This window comes from Lemur catta, chromosome 22 (genome assembly GCF_020740605.2).
Source record: "Lemur catta isolate mLemCat1 chromosome 22, mLemCat1.pri, whole genome shotgun sequence".
In the NCBI taxonomy this organism is placed as follows: Eukaryota; Metazoa; Chordata; class Mammalia; order Primates; family Lemuridae; genus Lemur; species Lemur catta.
Genome location: NC_059149.1, coordinates 28,198,529 through 28,225,012, shown reverse-complemented (window position 1 = coordinate 28,225,012; position 26,484 = coordinate 28,198,529). Strand labels below are relative to the sequence as shown.

Here is a 26,484-nt window from a genome sequence, read left to right as displayed (position 1 = left end):
GTGACTCAGGCTTACTTTAAGCCATTACCTAGGAATTAGTCAGGGACGGCATGACGCCAGTCCCCAAACTGTTTAAAGTAGAGCATAACTTAGTGAAAGAATGAAAAAAACGAGGATGTTCTTTTGTGCATTATTCTCGTCGTGATGAATGATGCTTGTTTTCCTCTCCACTTTAATTAGAATGTTTCTACATTTGCCAAAGAAAATGTTGGAATGGAGACAAAAAGCTGAAATTATAGGAACAGGGCTTGATGTAATAGCTTATTTGTAAAGGAAACACAACTTGTTTGGTATTTTATTGAAACAGGAAGTTCAGAACTTTAGTACACACAAGTACAACAAATTCTCAGGTGCTAGTTGAGTCATCTGTTGTTGGAAATAGTCGCCTGGTAGTTTTCCCTGATTTACTTTTTATCTTCATTTTGTTTTTCTGAAAGTAGTGGGGGTAGGAAATTACAGAGAGATTCAATCAGAGATTGTGTACGTTGAAAAAAGTCAGCGATCAAGATTAAATAAATAGAGCAGGCGCGAGAACTCTCACCTCATGCCTATATTAATATACACATTTCTGCAATTAACCTGTGTACAAAATGAGGGAAGCCAAAGAAAAACAACCATTTGCCTCAGTGCAATTACTAATTCAAAGGCGACCATTAGTCCGCGGGATTGTACTGGAGATTAATAAAGATGGAAAGTATTGTGGTTTTACTCCTTTATGTTCAATTTGCTATTAAGTGGTTGCAGGAGCTGATTAATAGTCATAATATTAAAAAGTTACAGAAATGTCTCGCACAGAGTTGGTATAGACACAGAAAGCTTTAGGTTGGAATTTCCTAAGCTCTTCTGAAAGACTAGTCCAGGGCGCTGCTGTAAAATATGCAAAAACTGCAGCCACCCTGGCAAGAGCTCAGTATTTTGAAAACTCACTAATGTGCTGCTTCTAATGGAACTCAGTGAGGGGCCCACCCAGAGTGTCCAGGAATTAGGGTCCCTGCCCGGGATGCCCGGCCTTCTCTAGTTGGCCGTGGGATGCTAGCCTGGCCGTCTCTAGCCCTCTGCTCAACAGGCTCCAGGTGTGGCTGGTATTCCCACTGGAAGCAGCGGTGCCACTTTTGGTCGTGTGAGAGCCTGCCACGTGAGGGGCGTTTACGGTTGCCCAGTCTGTGGACAAGGAGCGGCCGTGCTCCTGGAGCTGGGGCGGTGCAGTCTGCCCTCCCCATGTCTTTTCCTAGCCTGGGCAGAGACTAAATAAACTTTACAGTTCCATAGTAGAAGTTTTGTTTTAGTTAGGTTTTTTTGTTCATTGACTAAATTACACTGAACAAAATTGATCTTACTATGAAATGAAAGGATTGAACCTCTATGAGGATTTTTTTTTTTTTGACATTGTTTAGATAGACAAGCAATGCAAGAGATACAGAGACAATTCAAGAAATTCTGCCGGCTGCAGGTGGAAGCGGTGCCTCCAGACAGACACCTTCAGCTCCTTTTACAGCTGCCGGCTCCCCCAGGTGTGGTGCATTGATCAGACTTTGCCTAAAACCACTGGACAGACATGTCACCTGGGAAAGGGGAGCTTGGTGCTCTGCACAATGTGACGCACAGTTTGTAGTTGTGTAGTGATGCACCATGCAGAGACAGAGCACCAGGTAACCAGGGCCCGGGGCAGGAGAGCCAAGCTCGTGCAGCCCCAAGACTGGAGACCGTCGTCTGTAGGCCTGGAGGCTGCAGAGCACCCGGCAGCTGCGCTTTGCAGAAGCTTCTTCCTGCATCTTCCACCCTCCCAGCTCTCCGTTATCTTTGTAAAGTGTCTTTGGAAAACAGATCTCATCAGGTTATACTTTGTTTCTAAACTTCTAGTGATTTTTCCCTTGTCAGCAAGTTCAAGTTCAAACTCCTGGGCAAGGCATTCAGTTCTTCTCCCTAGACTTGCTTTCCTCACCTTCCCCCCAGCTGCCTCCACACCTCCCTCCTCTTCCCACCCAACGTCAGCTGCCTGCACAGGACCACTCGCCTCTGTGCCCATCTCCCCACTGCCAGGCCCGCCATCCTGAGCACAGTGTCCCCTGCCCATCCTGCATCATACTGAACACACACAGCACACACACACTCAGCACAGACCACACACGGAACATATACACACCACACACACCCCACAAACACACACATATACACAAAACACTCACTGTCCACACCATACATACACACACAACACACAAACACATCATACATGTACATGTACTAAACACATACATGTACCCCACACATATACACACAGTACACACAAACAACACACACACTTATATACACTCAACACATCCCACAGGCACACATAACTACTATAAACACACAACACACACATCAAACACACATATTCACACTCAACACACACTGCACATACACACACATCCCTTTCCTAATTATCTAAGGGATAAGCTTTTCTGGGAAGCATTCCCCAGACCTTCTAGAAAAATTAATTTCACCCTCCTTTATGTTTCATAGTAGCATTTTCATTTCACCAGTGTTTTAAATAATGTAGTGTAAAAAAGATAATTAATGTACCACAGTTTAGCTGTTTAAGTATGTCTCCTCTGCTGGGTTATGAGCTTCCTGAAGGCACTGTCCACACTTTAAAACATGTTTTAATCCTCTGCATTAAACACTGAAGACTCTCTGTAAATTCCTGAACTAAAATTGGATCTGATTGGAAGGAGGTAGCAAGGAACAAAATGCTGTGTGGGCAGAGTTTAGGAAGATCAGTGTCCTTGAGCACAAGGATTCGAGACCGGAGCTGTTGGTAAGGACGGAAGGGAGTTAGGGAGTTAGGGGTCTGGTCAGCTGTAGAGGGCTTCAAGGACCGAAAGAGAAGTAATGCATACTGTATCTGGCAGGGTTTGAAGCCAGAGCGGGACATGTGCTTGTGTTTTGTGTGCACTTCCATGGCAATGAAGCAAAAGCAGATGGAGGTAGAACTAAGAGTCCCGATGACAGGTGGTCCAGCCACCAAGTCTGTCCATGCAACATGGGAGCCACACCAGTGGCCCTGAAGGTGGGAGGGAGAACCCAGGGCCCCCAGGACTGGGTGGGAGGGGGAGGGCCGGCGGCACGGAGGCGGCAGGGCTATGCTCCTACTCAGAGCCCCAGAGTGGGTGGGGAAGGCTCCTGCCTCACGGTTCATTTCCTTTCCTTAATACACAGTGAATTCCTGGTCAGCCTTTGTTGTTGGCTGGTTTGGTTTGTGCTTTCCTTGTTGTTTACACCTCCAGGTATTTGTGGGCAGATCTTATCTCCTTCCCTCTGAGTCACCTCTTGGCCCAACTCTGCATAGTTTACTCTTTTTAACTCTGCTTCTGGGTCTGACCTCTGCCCACTCTCTGAAGCATATCTGCTTTTTGTTTTCAGGTTTTATTCCATGTTGACTATTTTAAGAGGTGCAATAAACTAAATATAGCCTGGCAAGTATGGGCTTGAAAAAGAAATAAATAAAATTCAAGTATGTTTGTATGTGTGTTTAGGTGAACATGTGTGCATGTATGTACATGTGTGCACGTGGGCAGAGGGGTCAGTGTGCTATAAACCCAGGGCATCAATCCCCTGGCATCATTGCTTACACTTACTGCTCTTCTCCCCAAACATTAGTCTGCAGCCTGTATTCTCTGTTTCCCCAAGAATCAATCCATGCTAAATTACAAAAAAGAAAAAGGGTGAAGATCAGAAAGTGATAAATGCCCACTGCCTGATTCCGCTTTAGTAAACATCCATTTCTGTACAGTCTCAAGGCCTATAGGAATGTGCTTATTTTCATGGTCCCTTTAATTTGTATAGTTTTCAAAAGAGCCAGCTCTATTTTGTCTTCAGTTTTCTCATGTGTGGTTGTCTAGGGATAGGGTGATAATTGAATGCAAAGGGACATGAGTGAACTTTTTGGGATGATGAAAATATTCTGTATTTTGGTTGAGATGTTATTACCTGAATTTGTCAAAATCATCAGACTTTGTACATTTTGTTGTTTGTAAATTATACCTCACTGAAGTTGATTTTAAAAGCTAAACACGTACACATCACTAGGAAATGAGGGTGTTTATGCATTTATGTGAATTTTACTAATGCATTGCCTCCCCAGAAACACCTGCATTGTAAGCTATAACTAATGTTGAAGGAGGTAGGCAATGGGGATTTGGGGATGGAAGTAGCTTCCCCACCTTCAGTAAATTACATAGGCACTACTTATTTATAGGGCTAAGGTTGGTTTCAAATAAGTAATCAGAAAGTAGGTTATATGAGGTTTTAAGAAGAAATCCAAACTGGGACTTAGTCAATAACTAAGTCTGAAACCATCGCTGGTCACTTGCGTACTCTGACTTCACATCAAGCCAGCATTCTGTTTCCTGTAATTCTAGGTTACATTAAAAAGTAGGTCTACTAAGGGATCCTATTTCCATGAAAACAATGTGCTTTTTATAATGCTTGATTTGCAGGTCAGTTTTTAAACTAATGTGTCAAAAATATCAGGGACATTTACAAGATTAAAAATCAGTATTCAACTAAGTTATTTTATTCACTTTGACATGTTTTTTGTTTTTGTTTTTTAGAGTCAGGGTCTCACTCTGTTACCCAGGCTAGAGTGCAATGGCATGATCATAACTCACGGCAGCCTCAAACTCCTGGGCTCAGGAGATCCTCCTGCTTCAGCCTCCTGAGTAGCTAGGACTAAAGTTGTGTGCCACCACGCCCAGCTAATTTTTTAAATTTTTCATAGGACGAGATCTTGCTTTGTTGCTCAGGCTGGTCTTGAACTCCAGGCTGGGGGACGGGGCTGGTGCCTGATCTTGGAGCGCCCCTGTCTCGGCCCCCAGTGCTGTCCTAGTGCAGCAGAGTGGCTTTCCAGTGCACGTTGCTCCTCTGCAGAGCCCTGGTCTCAGCCCAGAGAAGCCAGCGGATGTGCATCACCCACTGGCCTGCCATGTTCCAGGCAGTAGAAGAGCTTTTGGAAGAAAAGTAGAAAGTGGATCGTTCAGATCAGATCTCTGTTTTAGACTCCACTACGCTAATGATGAGTTAAAAGATAAAAACTTCCCTAATAAACCTCCCAGACCACGTGTGTGGGTGGGTTAAAATATGATGGAATGTGAGAGTGAATGTCTGAGTTCTCCAGCATACTTTTATAACACGAACAAAGTTTCTTAGAATTATCAAGTTAAGTGGAATAGAACCTTTTGAAATTAGCTGGGGGGAAATTGAGTTGGCTAAGTTTAAAGGAGTAATAGAAAAGTAGAGATCAGGAGGAACCACAGCATCAAAAATGTTCAAGAGGAAAGAAAATTAGAAAATTGTCCTTCATTGTGTAAGGGAAGCACTAAGGACTAGAGAAGTTGTCATATTGACAGTACCTCGTGTCACCTCATGAAGAACCAGTTACTCCTTGTAAGCCCAACATCACTCCTGCAAGGCCCAGTGACATGGCCCTGCCCCAGCTGGTGTTCGGAGACCCAGAAGGAACCCAGGCTTCCTGGTGCCCAGCCCTGCTTGTTCCGAGCCCCCAATCTGGGATGGTCACTCACATGGGGTGCATTTCGCATCCCTTTTTCCAAATGTTGACATTTGGACCTCTCCTCCCTGAGAGCTTGTTGCTGCTCTTTCTCTCCTCCTGCTCCCCTGGGACTTCACATTCATTGCAAAAGGACTTGGTGCACCAGGGGTAAGTGTTGCGACCAGAGCAGGAGCTCAGGGAGTCCCGGCCTTTCGCCCTGATGCGTTCGCCAAAAGCCTGCTGTGAGGAGACCAGAGGGTTGCATTTCTGACCAGATTCAGCAGCAAATAAATCATGGAAATAAACAATATATCCTTAAGCTAGGATGTAACACTATAAACCTCTATTACCTTATAAAATAATAATGCTATGCTTTGAGTGGCCATACTACGGATGCCAGACCCTAGGCAGGGGCGAGGGTCGGTGGCCACTGGCCTGTGCCTTCATTGGAAAGAGGTTGAGAGATAAAATTTTCTTTTTAAGCTTTAAGAATTACAGGCATTTACAGACATTTTTGCAAAAAAAAAAAAAATTTAAGCTAATTTGCTTTTTAAAATCATAAATCCAGATTGGTAAGTTTTGTTTTAATAAAAAAATTGTAAACAAGTTTTTAAACTTTTGATAAGTCAGTGGTTCCTACAGGCAGACAATGAAATGCTATCTCCAAAAGTATTACCAGATTCCAAAGAGTGCTTTTCTCGTACTTTGAAGAATATGCCCGATTATAAGTATAAGGAAAAACAAATTCTTGAAACCTTGAAGTGATGACATTGTTTCCATTTACTTGTACTTAGAATAATATATCTAAAACATCTAGCAACTCTCGAAAAAAGGAGAAAAAAGTTTTTAAGAAATCAAATATAATTCATCCCAATTCAAAGTTGAAAATTCACAAGTCACATTTTATACATCTTGGGCCAAAATATGGCCTTAAATAAAAGCTTCATTGAAAAACCTGACCTACATTAGGTGTGTGGTCATTTTCTATTAAAACAAGATCCCTGCCCTAGTTGGAGGGAGCTTCCCTAGGTCCTGCAGCCCAAGCCAGGGACTGTCACCCGGAGGGAGGAGAGAGGAGGAAGTGCTGCTTCCTGCCCTGCCCTCCACCCGAGCAGCACCCCGCTGAATGGAGCCTTCTAGGAGGGAGGAGGATGCTTGTGAGAAAGCCTGGCGGCCACGACTAAAGAGAATCAGCAGCCATAGGAAACCAAGAGGTTGATGGGGTTCAGGACTCACCATCCTCAAATATAGCCCCTTGGCATCCGAGAAAACTGCAGAAGCAGGAAGGCCACTCTCACCTTCCCGTCTCCCTTCCCCCCGAAGCAGATCATCCGAAAGATTCCCTGCCTCTGCTCAGAGGAAAGGAATATCCTTGTCTCTGATGACACAGGAGCACGGAGAAGAGTCTGAACAAACAGGCCTTGCTGGCTTCATGACCATTAGGTCACCCACCCTTTGTCCAACCATAGTCCCCACGACTGTCCATCTCGTCATCAAACCTAAGCGTAAATACACATGCATTTGCCTGTTTCTTCTGGTCTTCCTTTCATTATGAAGGTTCCTGTGTCACATGAAACTTACATTAAATACACTTGTGTGCTTTTCTCTTGTTAATCCATCTTTTGTTGTAGGGAGGTGCCTCGGCCATGAGCCTGCCAATGGATAAGGAAAGAATCTTTCCTCCCCTACAAGGCGCAGGATGCATTTGGTGAGAAAGCAGCCCGTTGACCCAGTGGAGCAGGGAAGGCCAGGCTGACCATTTGAATACCAGCCTCGTTCAGTCCCAGGAAGTGATGGCTGGCAAGGCTGAGGGCAGTGCACACCTCCAGCAAGGTGAGCTGGAGCCCAGAGCAGGACTCCAGCCTCAGCAGGACTGGAGGGCAGGCCAGGAAGGACAGGCAGAAGCTGACCTCATGCCAGGGTGGAGCAGCAGACCCTTGACTGGGGCCCAGCACAGTCAGACCCTCCAGACCTTACCTGCCACACCTCACCTGCCAGACCACACTGGCTGTTGGCTGAGCCAAGTCTCACCTGTAGATCAGTAGGAGAGGAAAGGCAAGTGGTGGCCTAAAAACAGTCCCAAAAGAGTAATACAATGAGAATTGTAGAATTATATTCATTAAAAAAGGAAGCTCATATTTACTGGCATGGCTAATCTGTTTTAGAATTGAAATTGCATTAGCTGAACTGATTTGTTTTCATGATTTCTTCCTGGTCCTTCAGGCTTTTTAAGATGAGTCCCCTCTTTTATTCTTCTTTGGTAGATGGGGCAGTGCTGACCAGTAGTGCCCACTTGGTCAGTGCTTAGTCACAGCTGTCTTCTAAGTTCATGGCTGTCAGAACTGTAAACCGTCCTCACCACCACGAACCTGCTCTGCCAAACCTGCTCGCTGTCCTGAGCATCTTGGAGTCTAATTCGGGGCTTCACTCTCATTAGAATCACCAGGGGAGATTTTTGTAGCTCCTGCTACTCTGGCCACACCTTGTTTAATTAAATCAGAATGTTTGGGGTTGGGGCCCAAGTTACTGGTATTTTTTAAAACTCCCCAGGTGACTGCACTAGCAGTCCATGTTCGAGAACCATGCTTCTCATTCTTTCTCAGCCTGGGTAGCCCATTAAATTCACCTGGGGAGCTTTAAAAAAATCACTAATGCCCAGGCCTCACCCCACCCCAGTGTTCTGACTTAATTGGTGTGGGCTGAAGCCCCTGAAACAATATTTTAGCAGCTTCCCCCATGAGTCTAGGGTGCTAATAGAACAACAACTAGTCCTCTGGAGAATGAAGACCCACAGAACACTGTAGGAGTGTTGGGGTGGGGCCCTTTCCAAAATTTTGCTTAGAACCCCCCAACTTTGATTTACACTATGGACCCGCTCTAGTATTTTTGAGGTTTACAAATTTCTTGCCACCTACCAGACAATTTTTAAAGGATCAAATAAAAGTTTCTATAAAACCAAGGAGTTATTTCCCTATGTTATCATGATTTTTGAAAAATGAGAGTTAAAAGCCATCAAAGACAGTGCAGAACCAAATGTTGTTGAGTAGTTCCTGTTGTCACTAAAGTGTGTGGAAACGACCCGGAGCAGTCGGCCTTTAAGGCACTAAAGAGAAAAAGAACCTGTCGTGTTCAACTTTTGACATGTTTCTTGCAGTTGTTGAAAACTATGAGGCATGAAGTCCAGATTTATGACTTTTTAAAAAGTTATTTGTGGATTCCCAAGACGATTATGTTCCCATCACTTATGTAGCCTTTAAAAAAAAAGAAACTCAAATGACGCTTTAAGAAAAGCCAAGTTTGGCACACACTGAGTTCCGATGTTGGTTGAATAGCATTCAGCAAAAGTAAGGGAAAAATGCATTCTGCCTTTGCTTAACTTACAGTTTGTCCTGGAGAAGAGAAAGTCCCATTTGGAAAAGTTAAACTAAAAGTGATTCTCCTTACACACTTTATTTCACTTTTTGCATAAAATAAGAATTTGAGGAAGACGTCTAGGGAGAGTAAATCCCTTCTCACTCCCCAGGCCTTTCCTGCCATCCCCACTGACAATATCTCTGACTTTATTTTTTCTGGGAGTCCCATTGCCAAAGCAGTGTTACCCACACATCACTAGAGAAACCAGCACTGTGACAGCCAGTCAGGGGCTGCTTTAGCACACCCCTCCTCTGCCCTTCTGCATTTACTTTTTGTTTTCTGTTTGTTTGGTTTTTTTTTTTTCCTGGATTGGTTCTTTGGCATCTCTCTCAACTTTTATTTCTGAAACATTCTAAAACATTGTAGTGTTAAAACCAAGGCCAGTTACATAAACCATACTCCCAAACTTGACAACACATGTTTTTGCCCAAGGCCTTTACTGCCAAGAGCCATGAGGATTCTCTAAGTCATTTGCACCATTTTTACTGGCCTTTGGAGTCTCCTTGCTCTGACATGTCTCGTCTCCGTTGTCAGACTGTTAACTGCTCCGTGCTTCCAGTTCTCCTAAATAGACGCAGATGTGTGGGGTCCAGTGGCCAGAGGGCTCCCTCCTCCTCCGTAAGAGCTGGGATGGGGACCAAAGACCCCTCTTCACGAATCCTCAGGGTGCAGTAGAGATGGGGGGTCAGTTGTCTGCCATCTAGACTCCACTTTCTTCTGTATCAGCTTGTCACTTGGGCATGGTAGAAGAATTCTTTAGAAGAGCGTACATATTTTTAACTCCTCAGAGGCACAGCGATTTTCTTTGAGAGCAAGCTGCCAGGGGTTTCTTCGTTGCCACCTCCACGCACCTAGTCCAGTCCCATACCTGGCCCTCGTGAATCCAGCAGTGCTGGGCACATGGTTGATGGCTGGAGTAGCAAGATGAAAGATGCTCCACAGCAGCTCCAGGAGGCAATCATCTGCATTTTGGCTCCAGAGAAACTGAGATCCAGCCAGGTTATGTAGCACAAGGTCACAGAGCTGGCGGATGGAACAGGCAGGACACCATATGCAATAATCATAATGAAATCCCAAGAATTTGCAAAAAATACAGTTTGAAGTTAGACTATGGAAATTCAGTGAATTCAGACCTATTTGAAAGAGAAAGATGGTTCTAGAATAGAAGACCTGAATATCTGCAGTGACTGTCAAGGGACTGATGGCTGTAAGACTATCATACTTTCAAAGTCAGAGGTTGCTGGTCATTCCTGGGCTCAGAGGGTCATGTGTTTTGAGGCAGCATGTTGTGTAGTCAGGGGCATAGGCTCTATACCTGGTAAGACAGGTCTGATTTGAAAGCCTGTTCCAGCACGTACCAATATGGCACCTTGATCAAATTACTCTGAACCGCACTTTGTCAACTGTAAATCATAAATAATGGTAGTCTGTGCCTCACAGGATTTTTGTAGCAATGAAAATTGGATATTTCTTGGAAAGTACTTAAAATAGTTTAGCAAGTATGCTGAATGCAAATAGTAAATGTCAACAATTTTTATTTAATATCTTAATAGTTAATTTTAACAACTACATTATGCTGCCTTCCTAATATCAACGAATGGGGTCACTGGTTATCAAGTCATGCAAGCGAGAATCCCAGGAGCCCTGCTCTCTGGGACAGCAGAGGCAGAGACTGGCACAGCAGGAGGAGACAGTGTCTGTACCCAGGTTGTGGTGTGACTGCTGGCCTTTATTGAGCTATTTCCTGAGAGGGAGGCATTCATTGCACTTAGCCTTCATTGTCACTCGTCCAGCATTTCCACAAGATGGGTGTTACGACGATTTACACTTGTAGGAGCTGAGACCTACGACATCTAAGGACTTATCCAAGGCCACACAGATACTAAGTAACAGAGCTGAGACTTGAGCTCATGTCCTTCCTAGAGCGGCTGTGTCATTTGGCCTCTAGGAACAGGTAGGATGAAGAGGAGGCCAAATTGGGAAGGAATTGTGCACGCAATACCTCGGCTAATGAAAAGAAAACACAAGAGAGACGGGGACAGAGAGTGGGTGTAAGGCCCCATTTGTAGGCTGCCTCAGTGACCCAGAAAAAAAATGACTGCAGCTTGGCCATGGTGATGACCGTGGAGTGGAAGATAAATGGGTGGATATCAAGTGATATTCAGGAGGTAAAATCCACAAGGCTTGGTGATGAATCAGATATACAAGGTGAGGGAAGGAAAGCTGTCCAGAATGGCTCCTTGAGCTGCTGGCCGGCGTCCCTGGCTGGCTGGTTCCGGTGGTTGAGATTCTGAGGGCAGCGATTTCAAGGGCAGCAGTCACACAGCTTGCCTGGGTTGGAATCCAAGGCTCCTCACACCCCAAGTTACCTCACCTCATGCAGCTTAACCCTCTCTGCGCCTTATTTTCATTGGTAAACTGGAAATAACAACAATCTGTCTGTAGTAAGGTTATCTCAAGGATTTAATGAACTAATTCATAGGAAGTGCTTGGAAGTGCCAGCTCACAGTAGTCTGTGATGACTGTCAGCTGTTATCTAACGGGGCCAGGCGGGGACTTAGAGCACGAGCTGAGCTTGAGCCACGCTGAGTCTGCAGTGCCGGGCGTCAGCCTGGAGGAGGGCGGGCAGGCAGCTGGCTGTACGCCCAGAGCTCAGGAAGGCCCCGTGTTAAAGACAGAGACAAGACATGTTGGTCCCCTCGGTGAGAGGGACGGATTTGGCTGGAGGGAGACCCATGCTTTGTCCACGTGGTAATCCCGCCCCACACCCCCAGGTATGTGGGAATGTGGGGCCAGGACTCAAGAGAAGCTCTGGATCCCTGTGTCCCAGACACTTCCTTGTACTCACCATGTGGCTTTGTGCCCCCAACTTCTCGAGCCCTCAGTGCGCTTATCAGTCAGATAAAAAAGTTGGAACAGTATAATCCCTGTTAGTGCCAAAGTATTTCATTCTAAATGTGAGCAGCTTTAATAAATGTGTTATTTGAACTGCTTTTTTTTTTTTTTTTGAGACAGGGTCTTGCTCTGTCACCCAGGCTGGAGTGCAGTGGTGTTATCATAGCTCACTGTAACCTCCAGCTGCTGGGCTCAAGCAATCCTCCTGCCTCAGCCTCCCGAGTAGCTGGGACTACAGGTGTGCACCACCACACCTGGCTAATTTTTCTATTTTTAGTAGAGACGGGGTCTCACTCTCGCTCAGGCTGGTCTAGAAGTCCTGAGCTCAAGCGATCCTCCCACCTCAGCCTCCCAGAGTGCTAGGATCACAGGTGTGAGCCACTACACCTGTCCTGAACTGCTTCTTAAACTGAGCTATGTATACCTTGATCTTTCTTGTGTGATACATTTACTTATTAACTAATAACTAATTTAAAACAGGTTAATAGTAAAACAAACAGATACATCACAGTGTAGAATGACAAAAGACAAGCCCATAAAGGAAGTGTACAAGGGCTGCCTTGGGCTCTGACATCAGAGTCCCTGGGAGGGTGCCAGGTGCACAGGTTGGGGGATGCCAGCCACAGCAATATTAAAGAAACTAAGTTACAATCAGGTGTCTTCATTCATGACATTTAACTTTTTCTTAAGCTTTTCAAACCATGTTCTTGGCTTCTTGTTAGAATACTCTTTGAAAACTTAACCTAAACCTCACTTCTTTTTCCCACCTCACAGGGTTTGGGGTCAGCTCTCACTGTGCGCTGGTCCTTCCCGACTTTCTAGTTCAGCTCTGAGTCAAAGCCATGGTCTTCCTCACATCTGTTTCTCCTCAGCGATGACAAAACTGCCCAAAGAAAGGGGAAAAACAGCATCTGTCTTCTTCCTTTTTAGCTCCTGGCTTAAGGCTTTCTTCTTCCCCGTGATGAAAAACTCCAGGATCATTCTGCTTAGAGAGTGCGGGCCCCAGAGCCACTTCCAACAGGAGGAAGGATTTAGAGCCTGTTGTCGCTCCATTTCCCACACAGCCCGGGGGTCTCCCAGGCCAGAAGGCCACAGAACTCTCTTCACGCACTCCTGAGGTTATTTTATGCATCTTTCAGCCCATTTTCCCAAAACTAAGAACAGGGGGTGTTGATTTTTTTTTTTTTGACAAAAACCCCTTTCTAGTTCTTTCATAAAGTGTTTCACTAACAGTTTTCAAATTATAAAATTCAAACTTGGAAATGAGATCAACCACATTGTGGATTCAGAAATATTTACCCTAGAGGAGGGTCCAACTAGATTGTGCTGAAGTTGGCACACTCTATGACTATACTAAAAACCACGGTGCTGCACTTGAAGCTTACGTTACTTAGCTCTTTGTGAATTAGGAAGGTTTAAGTATTGCCTGTTTTAACTGTGAGATACATTGACTGTAAGGCCGGCCAGTGTTTCCTAGACCACTCAGGGGAAGATGCTATCACTGAAAACTGCAACCCGGCATGCCTGTGAGACACACTCTTCTTTCCTTCTTGTTGAGGTGGGAGAGTGCATCTTAGAACTGTCAGGGGGCTAAGGAGTGATTTTAAAGGTGAGCTCTGCCTAGCAGGAAAAGCAGGTGCATTAATTGAAATCCAACCCCCAGGGCTGGAGTAGTGAACCATCAGCCTTCCCTGGGGTTTTACTTCTTGGTCATGGATAAACAGCTGGGATTCCTTGAAACTAGAAGCAGTGGGGGGGAATTCTGTTCTGCTTAGCTTTGTCAACAATGTGGTCTGCCTTGGCTAACTTCTAGGTAAATAGATTTGAAGAGTCTGAGCTAAAATCTGTTCAATCATTAGCTTTTCTGATGAAGACACAAAAGCAAACACAGGCAAGGTGTTTTAAAGCAAAGCTAGTGTCTCTTCTGCCTTGACTAACAGGCGGTCAGCAGCGGTTCTCATGCTCTGCAGCCGGGGGCTCAAAGGAAGAGCTCATGGCAGGGACAGATTTCTGCCTTCTGCAGGCTGTCTGCTGACTTATATATACACAGAAGCACATGCATGCAGGTATGAATGATCACTTCAGGGCACCATTAGCAGAGAAAAGTGGAACTCTTCTGAACTCCACCCAAAGTCACCCTGACTGCTGTTTACTTTGGAGGCTACTTAACCCTGGAGCAGTCAGTAAACTCCACTGAATCCCCTTTTCTTTCAGGATTCTTTTTAAAGAGACACCTTGGGTTCTGCAGGGAAAAATGTGTGCCTCATTGAAAAACTATACTTTTTTAGACTGCACACCCTGCCGGGTTATATGATCACAGCTTTCATTGCCTTGGAGCTATTTTACCACGCAAAGTTGTAAAGAACTGCTGGCAATGCAAACACTCTTATCAATGGGCAGGAAATGAGTTCTGTCTGGTGGAAGGAATACTCCCTCCCCCATGGAAAAGCCAATTTTTTTGTCCATTTTCAAGTTCATTTCAAAATTCCTGATCTATAAATGGTGTTTTTCAGATTCTCCTTTGAACCAGTTATCACATCTAAGCTAAATAAAATGAACACACTTTTTTTTTTTTTTTTAATTTTAGAGACAGGGTCTTGCTCTGTTGCCTAGGCTGGAGTGTAGTGGTGCAATCATAGCTCACTGCAGCCTTGATTCAACTCCTGGGCTCAGGCAATCCTCCCGCCTCAGCCTCCCAAGTAGCTGGAACTACAGGTGTAACCACCTGTAACCACCTTGCCTGGTTAAAATGAACAACCTTAAGTGTTCATTTTATATCTGTATGAAAGTTCCAATTTTATTTTTTTAATTATCTTTTGACTGTTTTTAGCTAGAAACGCTTAGATCAATCTAGATGAGCCTGATTATCTCTGAGGTCCTCACTGAGGTAAATTGTGTGTTTAGAATAACAGCCCTCCCACTCTCTCTTGGATCGACCAGGTGACCACAGCTTATCAATAAGAAGGACCACGGTTTCACATCCTGGTTCTCGAATGCTTTCCACTGTCTACGACACTCTTCCTGACCATTTATTTCCATAACAGCTCATTAAAGCAACCTCTAGACACTTCTTTCCCCCCCAACCTTGTATAATATGTTTTGGGAGTGACTATAGGAATTCTACTTTTTTATTACCTCATTCACCGGTCTAAACCATGGTGCTATATTTACAGAATTTCTTGTTAATAGATCCTGTAAAAGTCATTTGCTGCCAGGAGCCCTGGAGCACCTTGGATTGAATGATGCTCTGCCAGCGTGACCGGTATTTGTAGAACATTAGGCACTTGCTTTCACTTGCACACGTCATCCACGTTACTTAAACAGCATTTACAGAATGTAGGTGCAGCTCTCCTCACTCTGTTGAACAGTTGATTACTTTTCAAAATTTTGTTTTAGAATTTGTAACAATTCAAATGACTACACATTTTTTTTTTTTTGCCCATAAATTTGTTTCCCTGGAGTTTTACTTACTACTGCTTCAGAAAATGTCAGTTTTACGTCATTATCTTCACTAGGTCCTCAGAATTTTAAATTTACCCAAAAATATGCAACCTTGCATTCAGTCTGTTCTCTTCCCAAGAAAGGAAGTCAGCTTCACGTAAACCTGCTGTAAATGAAGAAGGAAATGCTTCCGCTTTCTGATTCTTCCGTCTGCCCCACAGGTGTGCCGACGTGAGCGCCATTTGTGTGAAGGACAGTACTGGGGAACCCTCTTTGCCGACCAGCCAGCGCTGTTCATCTCGCCAGCCAGCAGCCCACCCAGGGCCAAGCTGCGTGAGCTGGTGCACCTGTGTGGAGGCCGGATCAGCAGAGACCCCCGCCAGGCCAGCATCTCCATCGGGCCCTACAGCAGAAAGAAAAAAGCGACAATCAAGTATCTGTCGGAAAAATGGATTTTAGGTAGGAATCTAGGTGCAGAAAGCACTGTTTTGTGGCCCCTGCCACATGGACAGGTTTCGAGAAAGGGAAACTTGGTGTCATGTTCACACCCCTTCCATGCGGCTTGGGGGCGATTGGGTTGATGTCTGGGTTGACAGAGTTGTGGAACTATCCCCCACATTCCTGCTTTTTCCTGTCAGCTGAAGTAGAGTCCACAAGGACACTGGAAGTCCAATTAGACTTCACCCGCTCTACTTCCATAGTGCATGTGAAAAACCCAGTCTACCCAAAGCCGCCCCAACCATGAGCCCTGAGCACGGGCTCTGCATGCGTCACCCTGAGACTGTCTCTCCCCGACGGCCTTCCTGCTCTGCTCTCCAGACTCCAAGCAGCACCAGCTGTTATGGCCAAAGCCCCCTTCCCTGTCATATGCCCCTCCCGGGCACACTTGTGATAACTCCTTTTGCTGCGTGTGCCCAAAGTGGTGTTAAAGACATACAAGGAGATACTTCTTTTATTCAAAAAGTCAGCATAATGTCACTGTAAGGTACAGGTTTGGCGTTGATTCAGGGTGCAGTCGTGCCAGCTGTCACGTGGGATTCTGGAGGGGAAAAGGTGGTGGGAGCTCAGCCCTGACTGTGGGAAGCTGTAGCCCACGTGTGGTTACAGGTAGGCCGCGTCTATCATGCCGCCTCTGGGATGCTGGCAGCAGCTGCCCGGAGGACGGGTAAGGAAGCTGGCGAAGCAAGGACAGCCATCGCAGTGAGCAGGCGCAGGGGGACGGGGTGGCAGCACTTGTGCCAGAACTTTCCTCCCTGTGATGGGGCCGCTTGTGGCAAGAGGATCTCAGGGCTCCACTGTGGAGTGAACTCCACTGCCTCCTCCAGAGGGTTTTGTTTTGTTTTTATTTATTTTTTTTATTTCAAAATTTTACAGGGGTACAAACGTTTGTGTCGGGCAGGTGTGAGGAGGGAGGAGGGGGTGGGTAAATGCACACGCAATGGGTGCGGTGCGCACCGTCTGAGATGGGCATGCCTGTAGCTCCAACTCGGGTGGTGCAAACGCAATATATGTAAAAAATCCTCCAGAGGGTTTTAATAAATACATTAGTCTGCTTGGGCCACCACAACAAAATACACAGACTGGGAGGCTTCAACAACAGACATTTGCCTTCTCACAGTTCTGGAGCTGGAAATCCAAGCTCAGGGTGTCGGCAGGTTGGTTTCTCCTGAGGCTTCTGTGCTTGGCTTGTGGACGGCTGCCCTCTCCGTGTCCTCACGTGGTCTTTCCTCTGTGCGCACACGTCCTGGGGTCTGTGTGTCTGAATTTTCTCTTCTATAAGGAACCAGTCAGCTTGGATTAGGGCCTACCCTAATGACATAATTTTAACTGAATTGCTTTTTTAAAGGCCCTATCCTCAAATCCAGTCACATTCTGAGGTCCTGGGGGTTAAGGCTTCAGCAGATGAATTTGGGTGGGAGGTAATTCAGCCCATAACAGTGGTCACTCCAGTTTTAGTACCTTTGGCCAAAATCTTTACATGGCTTCTCCAGAAGTACGTTTTCTCTCACTCTCTCCTCCTTTCTCTCTACCTCTCTCCATCTCTCCTTCCCTCTCTTTCTGTGTTTTTTATTCAGTCTCCCTTCTATGTGCTTTCACTTGTCTCTGAATCCCAAACTCCTGGCTTTTCTCACCCCTTGTTAGACATTATCCTTTAATAGATAAGTAGATAACCATGTTTGTCCAAGTAACATGGATATAATATAGAACCACAAACATTTTATGAATATCTTTGAAATGACTGAGGGCCATCCTTTGATATATTATAAAAGTATGGGAATCAAAGGTAATTTTTTGCTATATGGTACAGAGTAATTTATCTTCTGCCTGGAAACTAACTCCAAAAAACCTATGATTTAAGCCACATTCCAAAAGACAAGAGGCTGTTTACTCTTTTCTAAATGCCAAGACTATAACCTTCAAAACATCCTATGTTCTGAGGCAGAGGTTCTTATTTGCTTTTTTTTTAGAAAAGTATATTATCCAAATGACACTGACTGCAGACCAGAATTGTGCTTTAACAAAATGGCTCATTCAGCTAACGGAACTGTGCACATGATTGATATCAACAGCCGGTATCAACAGCTAATCTTTTCAGAGTTTGGAAACTGCACTGTGCACAGGCCCAAGTCTGGGTCCGTACTCACATTATTTCCAGGTTGGGTCACCCTGGCGGCCCCTTCCTGTTGCTCTCGCATTCTTGTGTACAAGTTACGCTCCATTCAGCTGCCTGCTTAGTTCCTCCGGTTGTTTTGCCACCCAGCACTCCTGCGGGTGGGATTTTAGGAGGTGAATGTCTACCCGCTTAACCCCAAGGTCTAATTTTTGCAAGGCCATTCAGGATTCTCTGAGTTTCAGGGCTGGGCTATGGATCCCAGCTTCTTTTTCTTTCCTCCCCTGTAACTCATGTCCTGTTTCTGAGTTGTCATTGATTATGCCATCCGTGTGTGCCCTTGGCAACATCCGGGTATTGTGTGTGCTGCAGTCCTCACCCGTGCAAGACGAGTCCCCCTGACTCAAGGGCCACCAGCCCTGAACACTGTGTGTCCTCCCCAGCTCAGTCTCTTCAGTGTAACACCATGTATTTTTCAAATATTTATTAGGTTATATTTTTCTCTTTGTGAATTGAATTACAGTCTAATAGCTTCAGCTGTGTACAAATAAAGGAGATTTAACTTTTAGGTCTTATACATACATACATAAACCTACAGAGCATACAGCCCAGAGCATTGCATTTCCTGTTTCACCCAGGCTTTGCCTCCAGCTGCTTCTCTGTCCTGAAGGCAAATCACCTATTCTCTCTGGACCCGACTTGCTTCATCCATAAAACAGAGCATAACTTCGCCCTGCTTACCTCACGTGACCCTCAAAGGAGGTAACACAAGAGAGTGCAAGATGCCCTGTGTTGGCAACATGTTGTCAAGAACTCTGAGTGACAGTATCCGTGGATGTGTCCAGTGTCATTCTCATTCCTGACCCTCTGAGAAGCCAACATTGTGTTTTTTGAAAACCTTTTTCCTCCCATTAACTTCTATTATAATAAACCCTTCCCTAGAGAATATTTTATTCTCAAAATGTTGTGAGATTAAAATTAGGAATCTATCAAACTGTTTGAAGGCAGCAATTGAAAAGAAAGACAGTTATTTTGTGATAAATTATAAAATCAATACTCAAAATATATAAATTAAATTTGTTCCAACTGGAATATCAGCTGCTGTGTAAAGTAGGGTCCCTGGGAATTTTAAGAGTAGTTTGGATAAAATAGTTAAAAGTCTTAAAAGTAGCTTATTGTGTTCACTTTCAGATTTGTAACTTACCATCCAAAATGAAAACTCCAGGGTTTGTTTATTTTTTATACCTTCATATTATTCCTACATTTTATGGTCTTGTTTTGCAGATAATAATAAAGTCATGGGGATAAACAAGCAGGAGATTGTTTAGCCACAAGAAACAAGAAACCTCTCTGGGAAATTTCTTTTTTTTTTTTTGCCCAGAGGGGGTGGACACCAAAACTGAGTGTCTTTCCCCAGTCCGCTGACATCTTAGCACCATAATTCATCAGATAAGCCTTTCATCCCTGCACTGTCTGTATCTCAAAAACAACGACCCAATGTTTATGAACATAAAAAATTGTTAATGATTATCCTATTTATAAGAATTTCTTCTGACCTCACTCTGAGGTGACCCCTCAGCATTCACCCAGCTTGCCCCCGACTGCCGCATGCTGCTGGCATAGGACAGGGAGTGGATGTGCGAAGTCACCAAACAGGACTCAATGTACAAAATTGAAGCTACACCCTCCTCATTTGCTCCACAGAGAATTTTATATATGCCATGTTGCCTTATAACGAGGTTATTGGAACAGTCATGATTGTGTTCCCAATTCACTCCCTAGGGTCTGCTTTCCCTGAAACAGCACTGTACTTGGGCCAAGATTCTTAATGAATCATTCAACTGAAAGGAGAAATGGGGATTTTTGAGAGAGAACACACTTTCGGGCACTTGAATATGTATGGAAATAAACAGGAAAACAAAAATCAAATTCCCGGCACTAGGAAGCAAAATGTTACTTTTACCTGGTACCGATGGTACATATTGTATTTGAAAGCATTTTCTAATTATTGGATTTCCCTCCAAAACTCCCATGAAATATAATTCCCATTTCACCTGTCAAGAAATGAAGTCCCTGAGATCTGAAGGAACTTGGCCAGGGTGAGAGAGTGAGCCCTCGGGCGGAGCTCTGAGCCCCTGTGCAGTCCTCGCAGGTCTGCGACGTTTATGCCGTGGTCGGTTCTGTCCACTTTCATCCTCCCCTGGTGTTATCACTAAGGCCGGTTTGGCCTTTCTCATAACGCGTATTTCAGACACCCTTTTATTGTCTGGGCCGAGTTCAAGTGATAAGACATACATTTACCCTATTGTGGGAATGTAATGTAATATTCTCAACAGCGTTGCCAAGATAAAAAAGTGTAGCCTCGGCATGACTTCCCTATAACTTATAAAGAGTATTCGATTTGAATGCCTCCCCATGTGGGTGTTTTCAGGAAGAAGATCCCTGATAGCATGTGGGCCCTTCTCATGCTAGCGCCGGTTGCTCATTGTTTCCTTGACGGCTGAGCAGAAAAATGTGGCTCTCATATGTGGCCTCTCGGGAAGCCTCAGGCCTTCGGGCTTCGTGGTGAAATAGATTATGAGGGTTGTCCATTGCATAGATGAGGAACCGGTCAGTTGGTCAGTCGCAGAGAGGGGAGGCCATCTGCTGCTGAGGGGGAGCAAGGCAGAGGAGAGGGGGAGCGAGGCGGAGGAGAGGGGGAGCGAGGCGGAGGAGAGGGAGACAGGGAGGCAGGTCCGCCCCGGCCAGCGCCCGTCTACAGAGGACAGCCTCAGTCTATCCTCACCACAGTGTCCAGACCCACAAACTCCACAACCACTCAGAAAGTGATTGTAGAATTTTAAGATAATGATTTCAGACAGTATGCAGAATTATTTTTGCTCTGAGTTATTCTGAACATAGATGAAATCTACCAAGGTAGAAGTGAATGAGAACCAAAACTAATAGAATTTTATAATTTTGACATCTAATAGGTTCATTAATAGTATGTTTTTTTAAGTAACTGCTAGCACCTAAGACAGCATTTTAGCATTAGCTTGGGAAAAATACAAAAAGAGTGTGCTCAGAAAGCGCATTTCTAAGCTTTCCCTTTAATTGCATTCATTGTTCAATTAATGGTCCTAGATGGTTATCTTTGAAATTTCCTAACTTGTTGGGTCCCCTTTGTTAAATTCACACCAACAGAACTCAGCTCACTGGATGCAGTAAATTTTATCAGAGATATAAAAGTTAAGAAGCATATTAATGGCAGGCAGGCAAGCAAACCCAAAATAAAAATTTCTCTGCGCCCTACCAGCCAAAGGCACATTCCTCAAGCCTCACTTGAGTCTGCTGTATATTCAACTCAGAGTAGGGAGGGAATATTGTAAACATGGCAACATTTTATATCCATTAGAAATGTAGTCAGTCACTGGTTTGGGAAGTCAAACTGGCCATTTATTTGCTATTGCTAAGCATTTTGGTTGTGACAGGTTAACTTTTCAAGATTATTTTGCTGCACAGTTCACAAAGCCCTCTGCAAACATTCCCTTATTTAGGGGCAAAGGCTCAAGTGTTTAACAACCGCCTGCATCTCTAAGGATCAGAAAGGTTAATGGACACAAAGAAACTTCAAAGCTCAACCTCATAATGGGAACTGTCAATAGTTTTAGGCTACCTTTGCTCATTGATCTAGTTAATTAATGCTTGGGGTTATGACTGTAAGAGAGATTTTCTTGTGTCTTTGGAGTATGTTCAACTTTAGTTGCTTTTTGTTGTTGCATATTAGGCAGTGAATGTTGAGCATCATAGAGCCTAAAGTGACAGATAGGGCTTGTGTTAGGGCTGAATCGGGTCCCCCAGAATTCGTATATTGAAGCCCTACCAGTCCTTAGAATGTGACTGCATTTGGAGATAGGACCTTTAAAGAGGTGAATAAGGATAAAAATGAGGTCATAAAGGTGGGGCCCTGACGCAGTATAACTGGTGTCTTTGTAAGAAAAAACACCAAAGATATGCCTGCACAGACAAAAGGCCATGTGAGGCCACAGTGAGATGACCATCTGCACACCACGGAGAGAGGCCTTTGTAGACACCAGCACTGCTGACACCTTGATCTTGAACTTCCAGCCTCCAGAACAGTTGTCCTCCAGCTGAAGGATCCGTCAAAAATAAGTTTATTCCATGTACATTCCCCCAAATATGACTTTGTTAATTCAGCCATGCAACCAGGGTGTCTTTAGATCAATGAAGGGTAAATAGAAAAACACTTTCTTGGACAGCAGGGTAGCAGCAGTGAGCAGCAGTTTTCAAAAGGAGTTCAGCATAAAGGACGCTGTATGTGCTGGTGCCAATGCGTGGAACACAGTGACTACAGACACAGTTGTGTGCATCTGCCATAGTCTCTGGCCCACGACTAGGTTCAGTGATGATGATGAACAAGGCGGCGTCTTCGAACGGTTCTATATGTCAGGTGAGAATATAAAAATTGATGCCTGACCTCCTTGCATATGCAAAAATTGTACCCTCAGGGTCTATCAGTGACCTGGAAGAGGTGGATATCGAAGAACTTTTTAACATCTAAGATGATGGAGCTCCAGCTATTTATTCATTGACTGATGGTGAAATACCCGAAATGGTTCTGAATCAAGGTAGTGGTGATAGCAGTGACGATGAAGATGACACTGTCCACACTGCAGGAAAAGTGCCTGAAGACAACGTGTGACTGTGTGATTGAAGGCTCACCGAGGGACTAGAGCAGCGTGCATTCGTAGCAGAACAAGGAATCATGTCAGTTTATACAATCAGAGAGAGACTTCTAAGACAAAAACCGCTGTTAATGAGGCAGATGACTCTGGAGGAGATGTTTAAAAAGCCTCCTCATCCCTCAGGGACCTGCTGCCTGGTCCCTCAACTGCTTCTGATGTTTCTTCTGACCTGGGAAAATAACACCGTGTACAGTACCCTTTTAATCAAAACACAGCGTCACAGGTGGACACGGGGAGCCTGCTGCCGTCTGCTGCGGCTGCTGTCTAGCAGCGGATCCAGGCGTTCCCGTGAGGCCCCCAGGCTGCTCAGCCACCCTGAATGCTGTATTTTTTCACTGTATTAATGGTATGTCAGTTTTTGCTAAGTACTTGTGTGTGAATCAGTATACAAAAATGAGTGCTTATCAGCAGCATATAAATCCAGAGTCAGGAATGATGGTGATGCCAAAAACCACAGATTGTCCATGTGGGTGGCTGAGGTAGTGACGCCTTTGCTTTCTGGGGCTTCAGTGTACACACATTTTGTGTCATGCACAAATTATTGAAAAACATTGTATAAAATTACCTTTAGGTTGTGTGTATAAGGCATAGATGAAACACAAATGAATTTTGTGTTTAAACTTGGGCCCCATCTCCACAATATTCCATTATGTATATGCAAATATTCCAAAATCCAAAGCTGGAAACAGTTCTAGTCCCAAGCATTTCAGATAAGGGTTACTCAACCTATAACATCATTTTGCGTACATTTCCTGGATGGCAAACAAAAGTTGGTGCACTGGGAATCACACATAAATGACAAGACAGTTTCGTCTATCGTGTCCCAAATTCTTGATATACCATTAGAATCAGTATTGTAAATGCCTCCAGTCAAATGTCAGAACAGAAAAAAAGGTTAAGAACTGCTACCTTATTAGACCCAGCTGTTTCCTTCAGACATACCACATGGCATCAGGTCATTCATTCATTTACTCAGTCGATATTTACTGAGCACCTATTGTATGTCAAGTGTATTCCAGGCACTGCAGGTACAGTGGTTGACAAGACATGTACAGCCCTTGCCCCTGTGGGACGTATATTCTAAGGGAGAAGGCAGACAACAAACAGTCTCTTTATAAATCCTTCAGGTGATGAGTGTGATGACAAAAACAGGATATGAGCTTCGAGAACAGCCAGGGGATGGCTCCTTGCAGAGGTGCTGCATTTAAGCTGAGACCCAAGAATGAAGGGAAGGATGGACTTGTGTAGATCTACGGGACTGGGACGCTGTCTTTAACTATAACTAAGAGGAATCATTTTTCTCTCATTTTTTTAATATTCGTAGAATAAACCCGTTTTTCCTTGTTGGCACCACACAACCGGCATAGCTTTCCTCATCCATCCGTCATCAGTGTGACTCCTTAAGGTCCTTCACATATGATTGTATAATTATGTGATCATATAATACAATTAATAACTGGACAATAATTGCTATTAATTAATTTACTCCACCTTGTAAGCCAATCAGTGCTGACAATGGGTTTCATTCCTTTTTCATTCTAATAACGAGACTTGAATTGTGAGCGATAAACTCTCCAGTACTAAGAGCAAGAGATCATTTCCAGCCAGCTGCTGGTTACACCTGTGCTGATTTATTCAGCTGCACCTGCAGCTCTATCTAAAACCGGTTACAGCTTATAATTTTCATAAAATAATCAAGTTCCAAACTGACAGGGCTTTAGAGCTCACCAGTCCAGCTTCTCTGATTGAACTATGAAGAATTGAGTTTTAGAAAGTGTGCTTATTAACTTTGTACTCCATATAAAATACCTATCCCAGGTAGATAGAATAACACAGCCTATTATTGTTGTTAGTGTCACAATTAAAACTGATTTGTTCATTTGTTTATACTCTGCCTCGTATCAAGAGGATTTGAAGTAGCTGAGATTAGACTTCAGGTCTCCTATGCCGTAGACCGGCAGGTTTCCCACCCTGCCCAGGAGAATGTTCTGCGTCATGGGAACAACCTCTGTGTCCTGTGTCACACAGGACATGTAGCTACTGAGCACTTGAACTGCAGCCAGTGTGACTGAGGAAATGAATTTTTAATGTTATTTAATTTTAATTTAAGAAGTCATGTGTGCTGTATGGACAGGTGGGCATATGAACAACACAGCTCATGACCATTGGAGAGTTTTTAAATATGGTTTCGTGTATGTATAAAAAGCGGATTACTTTACCATGCAGCTGGCTGTTATGCATGCCAAACTGCTTCCCCCTCTCTCCCCAGATTCCATCACTCAGCACAAGGTCTGCTCCCCTGAAGACTACCTATTGCTGCAATGATGGAGACCTCATCGGCCCGTGGCAACTGCAGGCAGCTCGCCAAGCTGTCTTTGGACGTTCAGATGAAAAACAGCACTGTGAAGGGAAGGAGCTGACTTATTAAAAATGACTTTAGATATCATCACCTTTGCCTTGTGAGTGTTGTGGTTTTTATCTTAAGAATTCCTTTGTGTAACTTTCTGATGACTGAATTTGTGTTTCAGAGAAGCGTTAGCTGGTCCTTTCTGGGCCTTTTCTATATAATGCCAGTCTTTGTATCTTAGTTTTTTGTTGTTTTGTTTTGTTTTTGATTTTGTTTTTTGAGACAAGGTTTCACTCTGTCACCCTGGCTTAGAGTTCAGTGGCGTCATGGTAGCTCATTGCAACCTCAATCTCCTGGGCTCAAGCGATCCTCCTGCCTCAGCCTCCTGAGTAGCTGGGACTACAGGCACGTGCCACCACGCCCAGCTAAGTTTTGTATTTTTTGTAGAGATGGAGTCTCACTCTTGCTCAGGCTGGTCTAGAACTCCTGGCCTCAAGCTATCCTCCCACCTTGGCCTCCCAAAATGCTAGGATTACAGGTGCGAACCACTGTGCCTGGCCTGTATCTTAGTAATGATCATAATTAAAAGGTCACCAAACCTTTGTCATTAAAGCACTGTACTGTCAAAGAGTGGAAGGAAATTCATTTAAATTGTTTTATTACTGAGAATAATCAAAGAACCCCCTAAATTTCTTGGCTTAGACTCTAAGATCTTTATGAACATATCATATACTAAATATGAAAGATATTCATTGGTTATTAGAGTTACTTTTATGTATCTGAAATTCCTCTCAAAGTAATCAGCAAAGACAGGTGTGGGAAGTGTTGCACAGTGATGGTCTGAGCGGCTCTACTTCTGCAAGCTGAGTTTATGGTGAGCAGAGCATCACTGACAAGAGACCACGGCCTCCACTGGCCACTTAGTGTCCCCTAGAGGAACGTGGCAGCTGGGAAGGATGTGTAGAAACGCTGATTGTGGGATCATCTTCTAAACAAGAGAAACGCTAACTCCCAATGAGGCTGAAGGTGCCAGTAGGACCTCCTCAAGGTCCTGGTCCCTCTCCGTGTTGTTTATCTGTTGCTCATCCCAGCTGTTGTTTCTACCTCAAATAACCTTCACATCCCTCAACAAATACAGTGGATCAACCTCTCGAACAAACCTTTAAGAAAGGAGGTAGTCGTGCAACTGGGCATAATGAAGGGTTTTCTCCTGGTTTTGAAATAATGTCTATGCCCTAATCATCCTCTCCTGATACTCATCCTCTGAAGCAGTTGAACTCCAATATGGTCCACACTCTGACATCCGTTTTTTTCACAGTGTGTGTGTTTCCCACTGTCCACAAGCATCCCGGGCGTGGCCGCCTCTCAGCTCAGGTGTTCTGGCAGAGCTCCCACAGCACCAAACATTCTGAGGAGCTGACAAAAATTGTGCTGACTCATGCTGGGGACAAGCTGCAAAGAACCTCCATCTCCCACCCCATCAGCCACCTCGTCCTCTGCC

General features: G+C 44.5%; 1 protein-coding gene across 2 annotated transcripts in view; it reads left to right on the top strand.

The window, feature by feature from the left end:
• MCPH1 (microcephalin 1) overlaps nt 1-25,085 on the top strand; it is a 174,496-nt gene extending 149,411 nt beyond the window's left edge. For both annotated transcript variants that reach the window (XM_045535645.1, XM_045535643.1), the window contains 2 exons: nt 15,502-15,739; nt 24,906-25,085. In XM_045535645.1, coding sequence (XP_045391601.1) covers nt 15,502-15,739; nt 24,906-24,961 — 294 coding nt within the window. In that variant the 3' untranslated portion in view covers nt 24,962-25,085. The remainder of the gene's footprint in view (nt 1-15,501; nt 15,740-24,905) is intronic.
• The last annotated feature ends 1,399 nt before the right edge of the window (nt 25,086-26,484 follow it).